Source organism: Melampsora larici-populina (assembly GCF_000204055.1).
Source record: "Melampsora larici-populina 98AG31 unplaced genomic scaffold MELLAscaffold_14, whole genome shotgun sequence".
NCBI lineage: Eukaryota > Fungi > Basidiomycota > Pucciniomycetes > Pucciniales > Melampsoraceae > Melampsora > Melampsora laricis-populina.
The window spans coordinates 854210-863034 of NW_006768778.1; the positions used below are offsets into that span (position 1 = coordinate 854210).

An 8825-nucleotide genomic window follows, 5' to 3' on the forward strand; every position below is an offset into this window, starting at 1 on the left:
CGTTTCTGTGTTTCTAGCTTTAGCTCTCTCGTTGAGATCCTTGATGAGCTCTGACCTTGTTGTGTATGTTTTCTGATATCTAAGTTGTGTTGACGTTGGATCAGTTCTAAATTCTTGATTGTATCATTATATTTGATACTCACCTTTTCAGATGGTAATCTAGCATCACTTCCATATGCCATGAAATAAGGGGGCGCCTTCATGGAGTGCAAGTACAACGCTCTGTAAGCAAATAAGGACGAGTTTAAAAATTTATCCCTGCACTCTTGATGGTAAGGGCTACATAATTTCCGTAGGCTGTTGAGTAGGGTACCATGGAAGCGTTCTATTAAACTGTTTGCTTGTGGGTGGTAAGTGGTTGTTGTGATGTGTCTTATGCCGTTTTCTAGCATGAAGTCTTTGAACTCTTTCGAGATGAATTCCAAGCCATTGTCGGTAGTGATTTTGACAGGTAACCCATGATTTAAGATTATCTCCTTGATCAATCCTAATGCCGCAGTGGAAGAAGATCTCTTCAGGGCTGTTGCATAGGCCCAACCCGTGCTGTAGTCTATGGCCGTCACAAGGAATTGATATCCGTCAGCCATCTTTATTAAGGGACCTACGAAATCCATCCCCCACTTACAAAAAGGTTCTCCTCTGGATATTAATTGAATGGGTAATTTGTGTTGTTTTGTTGGTGAAGTGCGTATTTGACATGGAGCACATAAGGCAATTGTGTTCCTAACGGTTTGATTCAAACTGGGGAACCAGTACCTTTTCTTTACCGCCACTAGAACATCTTTGATGTTCCTGTGACCTAGATCCTCATGGATCTGGAACACAAAAGATTCTGCTTCACGTTTGTTTGTTGCCACAATTCGAGGAATTGTGCTGAAGTTCTTGTCTTTGTATAGAACCAATTGGTTGTGAACTATACGGAATAAGCCATTCCCAACTGTGGCTGGGTCTATACCAGTGTGAAGTTTCATTTTGTATTTGACTAGGGTCCTAAAAGATTCTTTCTGTTCTTCTATGTTGAATAGTGGTTGCGCCACTTCCGGGGGATCAAGGTCGAATTTGGTGTTTGGCTTTTGGGATAGTGAATCTGCCGCGAGCTATTCCTTTCAAGGTCTATAAATAATATGCGCATTGAAGATCTCTATTTCATCCACGAAACATGCTAGCCGTTGGTTGATAAACTTTTGGGTTTTATAGTGCTTAAGAGATTTGTGGTCGGTCCTGACCAGGATAGGGGAACCTTTGATGAATCCTCTGAAGTGTTTCAAGCCATGTACAATTGCCAGGAGTTCTTGTTCTTGAGCGCTGTAGTTCTGCTCGGTTTTGCTCACTGTCCTTGATTCAAAAGCAATAGGGCAAAGGTTGTTATTTTTTAAATTTCTTGAGTAGTGCTTGAAGTCAAAGTCGCCAGTTTTTGGTACATCTGTGTGTTCATCTTGTTGTAGTACGGCACCTATGTTGGTACCTGAGGTGTTGGTGTCTAAGACAAAGGGTTGGAAAGGTGTGGGGTGTGATAGGGGAACGGTTTGGGATAAAGTGTTCTTAAGGCTTGTAAATGCCGCTTGTTGGATTTCCCCCCAATGAATCGAAGTCCCCGGCTTTGGTGACCCTTTGGTGAGCTTGTAAATTGGTGACGCAATTGATGAAAAACCTTTAATGAATTGTTTATAGTAAGTGCTAAGATTGAGGAAGCCCCTTACCTGGGATATGTTTGTAGGGATTGGCCATTCACTGATGTTATTTATCTTATCAGGGTTCGTTCTAATTCCATCTCTGTCTACAATGTGTCCCAAAAATAGAAGAGATGTCTTACCCCATTGGCATTTCTTTGGTGACACTACCAGTCAATGAGTTTTTAAAATATCAAAAACCTGTTCGACATGTTTGACATGTTCTTTGGGTGTCCTAGAAAAAATAATAACATCATCTAAATAAACTAGAGCAAATTTATCTATGACTTCTTGGAGGATGTTGTTCATCATCTCCTGAAATGTTGCTGGTGTGTTACATAGTCCAAAGGGCATCACACACCATTGGTAGTGTCCTTGACAACAAGTCAAGGCCGTTTTCTCCTTGTCTTGTGGTGCCATTGGTAACCAAGTGAACCCCTGCCTGATCCTATTGATGAAGAACCTGAAGGTCCCAAACCTGTCATTGCTGATGAACCTCAAACCAATACCCAACCTGTTGGCTCAACAGTCCGACCATCTTATTATATGATTACAGCTACCATCCCTGTTCTGACAGCTATTACCAGTAACATTGATGTATCCAACATCATCACTCAACAACAACGTGCCAATCTAGCTAATCTTTTTCTCGCAGAACCTCACTCCTACAATGAAGCTATGAAGAGAACCAATTCCGCTGAATAGAAATCAGCTATTCAAAAGGAACTTAATTCTCTTATTGAAATGGGTGTGTTTACTGAATTTGAATTACTTGCTGGAGCTCATGTGTTAGAGACTACCTGGGCATCTTGACGCAAGACTGACAAGAACAATGTCATCATCAAGCATAAGTCCCGTATTTGTGCTCAAGGCTTTTCTCAAATTCCCGGTTTGGACTACAATGAAACCTACACTCCAACTGGAAGAGATGCTAGCATGAGGATCACTTTAAGTGTATGTGAGATTGATGATTTGGAAGTAAGGCTTATGGACGCAGTTGGTGCTTTTCTCAATGGTATTCCCGAAGAAGTACTGTATATCTTTATACCTCAAGGTTATGTATCCAAGCTCAAGGGTGAAAACATTGTCCTCTTACTTGATGAATCATTCTATGGACTGAAACAGTCACCAAGATGCTGGTACAACATGGTCAAAGCATTCTTCCTATAAATAAACTTTACTCCTTCTCAATCTGATCCCTGCCTATTTGTTTCAAATGTTCCTTCCTGGCGCTGTTTTGTATATGTTCATGTTGATGACATGTTGGTCATGGGTAAAAACACCAAACATTTCTCTCAATTACTTCAGACATGGTTCAAGATGGGGGATATGGGGGATTGTGCCTTTTACCTTGAGATGAACTTGGAACGTGATTGTACTGCCAAAACACTCACACTTACTCAAGATCAGTACATCTTGTCAATGTTGGAAGAGTAGGGTATGATGGACGGTCATCCAGTCACGGCGCCTATGATTCCCGGATCTTATCTCACTCCAGCTTTGGATGAAGAACATCAAGCATTCTTATTTACTGGCACCAACTACAATTGAGCAGTTGGTCTACTCAACTATCTGGTGCCTTTCACACGCCCTGACTTAGCATTCACTGCCAGACAACTTGCTCAACATCTTAAGAAGCCTTGTGCGGAACACTGGCCAAAATTCAAGAGGGTGTTGCACTATTTGCAAGGAACTTATCAAGGTGGTTTGGTTTGAGGAGGAGGAGTCACAGTTCTAAAGGTGTACACTGACTCAGATTATGCAGTTTGTCTTACTACTCAACGCTCAACTTCCGGCTATGTCTCCAAAGTTGGTAATGGCTGTGTAAGTTGGCGCCCAAGAAAACAACCCTTGAAATGAATAGACGCAGATATGAATCTACACGCAAACCTGGACAGACAGGTGTTAGTTGAGTTTAAGATGACTCAAAGAAGTTAAGATAGACAGGCGGAGGATGTGACGCCTTACCTGGACAGACAGGTGTTAGTTGAGTTTAAGATGACTCAAAGAAGTTAAGATAGACGGGCGGAGGATTCGACACCTTACCTGCAAATGAGCAGGACAAAAATAATGTGGTAGAGAAGTTCTAAGCTTCCAAGTTCCACTCGATGATATTCCAAACCAAAGCAAAAAGAAAAATAGAAAAAGACTAAAGTAGATAAGAGGACAAGTAATTTACCTGGACAGGTGTTAGTTGAGTTTAAGATGACTCAAAGAAGTTAAGATAGACGGGCGGAGGATTCGGCGCCTTACCTGCAAATGAGCAGGACAAAAATAACGTGGTAGAGAAGTCTATTGTAACATATGAGTACTTGTCCAGATTTGAAAAGAATCACACATAGAGAAAAAGAAAGAGTGAAAATTTGCTTACTCTAAGCTTCCAAGTTCCACTCGATGAGGAGGGAACAAGGAGCTTGAGAGAGGCAGAGTATAAGAGTCAAAATTAACGCGCGCACAAATTTTTGCTTCTGAAGCAAGGGGTAACAGAAAGACCAAAACAGACATACACACAGCTCAATTCAGCATACCCAAACATGCGCTAATCCAGAACAGGAAGTAATGAGTTGAGTCAGTTCTAAATTAAGCAAGACCATTCCTTGTTCTCTTGATCCTTGCCAACACTTCAGTTTCCTAATCGGGATGGACTTGACATGTCTTTCACCATTATCATAACAACCCTCTGTCTCAACTTTGTCTACTCAAGCTGAGTATTGAGCTGCAGATGAGGCCGCGCAGGAGGTTGTGTTTTTAAGGAGGGTGCTGCATTATATTGGATGTTCTCAAGACAATGGAATTCCTTTACTCTGTGATAATCAAAGCTTGCTTGTGCTTCAAAAGAATCCACTTTTTAAGGATTGATCAAAGCATTTTCAGGTACATCTTCATCAGATCTGAGAGCAAGTCAATTCTGGTACAATAATTCCTATGTATGTTCCCACCAAGGAGATGCTTGCAGATGTCTGTACTAAATCCTTGCATAGACCACAACACAAATATCTTACAAAACTTATCAGAGCATGAGATGTTACAATTGAGGGGGGTGTTGAAGTACAATAGTTCTCATCTCATTGACCTAACCATTTTTATCCACATTGGTCTTAGCTATGTGTATCTTGCTTCTGTCTCCTTCTTTTCTCTTTGCTTGTTTTATCCTTTCCCAAAGCAGCGCATGATAGACACAAACCTGAAGTATGATTGTTAACCTAAGTCTAGAAGAAAGTACTATATGAAGAACCAAATGTTTGTGTATACCTTTGTTTTCTCACTCAAACATTGTTGCTTCTTTTCATGCCACCTTCCAACAGGTGTATTTCTTCTTCTATCACTCATATGTGATCAGTAGCCTTAGCACTCCTCTACATCACTAACTCGTGATTTGTTCCAGGTCTGCTAGTAGCTCTATCTTTTCTTTCTCTCCCACTTATGTTTGTTGCTTGTGGAAATTAATACTCAAACATTGTCGCTTCTTTTTGTGCCACCTTCCAACAGGTGCATTTCTTCTTCTATCACTCATACATGATCAGTAGCCTTAGCGCTCCTCTACATCACTAACTTGTGATTTGTTCATATGCATTTCTTCTTCTATCACACATACATGATCAGTAGCCTGAGCGCTCCTCTACATCACTAACTTGTGATTTGTTCCAGATCACCTGGCTTTCCTTATCTCAACACCATCAACCTAAATACCCTCAAACATCATGCGGAACTTTTTCAACACCTCTCTTCTGCTGCATGTCTATTGTGTCTCCTTGCAGGAGGAGTAATTGGATAAAGCAAGCCGGGAGGATTGGGGCCATCTCTGTTCTTCTTGTTAGAAGATTTGTCAAGGAAAATGATCAAAGATAGGTATAAGTCCTGCAAAAATTCCGGTAAACAAAGATTTGGAATACCTACAATACAAACAGTAGAGGTTGTTGATATCTCCAGGGGTCGTGTGGTGAGCCAGATCTTTTATTTAGCCAGATATGGGTTTACCACTTATGATTTGGTGAAAAAACATCGAGGCGGCCTGACCACGAGCTAATTTACCGTGTCCATACGCTGGCACTTTGTGCCCCTGCAAAAGTGCAAGTAGCTCAGCTTGAATATGACATGTACAGATCTGTTGATGACTGACTGCACCAAACACTCGGAGGTATGATAAGCTACCGGCACTCTTATAAAGGCCAGCGGCCTCGCCAGCGACGACCCATTGGCTAAACGTTTTCTGGCGGTACTCCGCGGAAAACTTGGTGTTCAAATTATCCATCATCCTTTCTATCCCAATGCTGTGCAAGCAGAAGATGAAGATTCGACCAAAATATTAATCATATTTCGACTTCAGCTTGCTAAGTGCTGAATTCAAGCGTACTAGTTCATAATATAGTCTGCATCCCCAGCATATATTCTTCATCATAGTACAGAATGGAATACAGAAGTGATCAGTTTCCAACTGCTTTGAGTTGTTACAGATGCTTCTTTGAATGATACATACAAAGTTCTAATTCCCGCATCAATGACACGCTCAAGGTGAGGCGAAGAATCTGACATCCAGTCACCGCTGATCAGATAATTGAAGGATCGTCGCAAGATTCTCATCAGCTCCAGTAGATGTAACGTCTTCATTGTAGAAATATTGAGTGAGGTAGAATTTCGACCTTGTAGTGAAGGCTTCGTAGATGCTGAGGCGATTTTGTGTCCAGTTTGTCTCAGCACCTATTGCATCCTGAAAGGATTTCTTTGTGAGAAGTGGCTCAAGCGTGGGCGGATATGGATCGGGGCTATCGTTTCTACGTCATGGGGAGAGATTTAGGACAAATGACGCAAACCCCAGAGATTTGATGTCTGCTCTGCATGTCAGAACTAACCGCACATCGTAATAGCTCGCTTTTCCAGACGCGCGGGTCAAGATGTCTCTATTGCAACTGTGATGAGCAGCGCTACATTGGGCTGCCTTGTGTGTGTTCTGACAGTCTAAGATGAGTGATCTACATCCTTGAGGTGAATTGTAGGACATTGTGAGGTTTTCGATGTCACTATCCGGGATGAGTTGTCTATACTGATTCAACGAGATCGGATAGGAGAACCGGGTAAGTATCAAAGCCCAGCATTTCGCTAGCCTTTAGAAGAGCTACGAACCGGGTTCCTTTTCGCATACGTCATGTACTCTGGATATTGCACAAGAGCAGAATGTAAGCCGTTACCAATTCCCAATGTCTTGACAGGAATAATGATATTGCCAGTCTGTGGAGCGCCTTCATTCATCTTAAGAAAGAATTCCACCATGACCGGGCCATAGCGACCTACGAATCGGCGATAGAATCAGTAAGGCAGGCCACTTACTCGTAAGCTTTCTGGGCTGACCACCATAAGACTCTGCGCCAATGCCATAAGGTATGTAGTTTTGTTAATATATTGCGACTCGATGAAAAGGTGAACCAAACTCTGAGAGGGATCTCAATGGGTGGAATACCAGACAAACCAGTCCAAAGCCCAAAGTCGTGCCCTACAAATTTTGAGAAAATGGAATCCGCGTAAAACAGCTGAAGTACTTTGTATACTGCCTCCGCCGCCTCCAACGAAGTTGTCACCTCTGTAGTTCCATAGGAAAAGCCAACACCAATAGGTTGATCGAGGTAAAGCCTGTATAGACGCGTTTCCGATGGGATGTAGACTTAGCCAACAGCTTTGTTTTGTTTGGTAAGCCCAATATCTGCTCACATATTGGCCTGGAGGCGAATTGTTGTCATTTTTCCAAAAGGAACACGTGTTACACATCCCGTCACTTGCAGAAATTTCGTCATGACAGCAGGACTCATATTGGGTGGATGCTGCACCTACACTTTCTGACCAGGAGTAAACGTTATCCTCGAGGCCACTAGAGTCTCGCTTGATTCGACAAGGGCCGTTCTCCTGAAATAGACCTAAGTGCATAAAATCAGTTGGATGTACTAGTAGTTATACATATAGCCAGAGAATTCGCCACGAGCTCGACGAAAGCAAACTTACCCAGCATAGAGGACGATCCCGGACCTCCACTCAACCAGAGCACTAATGGCGCTGTATCAGGTTTATTACTAGGTGGTCCAGTACCAAGAAGTCAGAGTTGGTGCCAAGTACATGCCTGACATTCAGGAAGCAGGCATCTTACCGGGCCTCAAAGAGCCAAAAGAACATGGACTGATTTCGGTCGTTCTGTATGTAACCAGAGTACGTTTTCATCCCTTTCCGAGTCTCGCACATTCCAGAGTCTTGTACATATCGAAGACGTGGCATGGAACCCCTTTTGCCCTGATGGCCCAACTTGGTTTTTGGAGGAACGAGACCTGGTGTGAGATCCGCAAACACTGTGTTAGCTGTGTTACATGGCTGGTTCAAAAAGGAGGGGCTCGTCATTCTGAGCATGAAGACCATTGCGAGACGCATGTTGTTGCACGCCAAAATTTGATTGAGAACAGGAATATTATAGTGAGAATAAAGACTGAAGAGATGGTCTGGGATGGACAAATACCGGTGTTGAAAAAAGGGACAGATTATATTGGTGGGTACACCAGGGGGTAAACTTACGGCAAGAAAACGGTTTTCGAAGCCGTTTTCCTGCCGTCACGGATTTGAACCATTCGTGTCGTTTCTGAGACGATTTCAGATGGGACCGCACGAACGCGGTTCCCATCACCGTTTTTGGCGGTGCGAGCAAACTGCCTCGGTGACCCCTAAACACGGTCCCTGGAACGTTCCGAGGGTACGTCGTAGATTTGCCAAAAGAAAATCAGGCAGTGGGACTTGAACACAGGCTCAAAAACGAGAAAAGGCTTGGTAGTGGCCACAGAGCGTTTCACCGCTACACCATACAGACCACACTGTGAGTCCACCTTGTGTCATATCAGTATGCTTTCGAATCATCAACCGAGTCATTCCTCAATAACAAGGCTTATCAGCTATCGTTGGCACAACCGGTAACGATGCTTGCCATGTGATTCTCCGAGGCTCAACCGATGGACACGTGTATTCGGCTCAGCATGTAGAGTCATGTAGCGCACAACTTTCAAAAGCTGGCCTACGACCATCAGTGATGATCGATTGCTCGCATGGTAACTCACAAAAACAAATTGCAAGTTAAGTTGTTGTTGCTGAAGGTAGTTCGACACCGATTGCAATCGGTATCAAAAAAAC

The 8825-nt window shown here is 42.9% G+C and overlaps 1 protein-coding gene across 1 annotated transcript; it reads right to left on the minus strand.

Moving 5' to 3' along the window:
• Positions 1-5628: 5628 nt before the first annotated feature.
• MELLADRAFT_123604 (carboxypeptidase S1) lies at positions 5629-8078 on the minus strand (the record flags this gene model as incomplete). The annotated part of the gene is made up of 11 exons (XM_007409041.1): positions 5629-5730; positions 5791-5941; positions 6148-6213; positions 6311-6442; positions 6521-6711; positions 6792-6955; positions 7135-7295; positions 7374-7381; positions 7494-7576; positions 7662-7729; positions 7804-8078. The coding sequence occupies 11 exons, from the start codon at positions 8076-8078 to the stop codon at positions 5629-5631; spliced, it is 1401 nt and encodes a 466-aa protein (XP_007409103.1).
• Between the last annotated feature and the right edge of the window lie 747 nt (positions 8079-8825).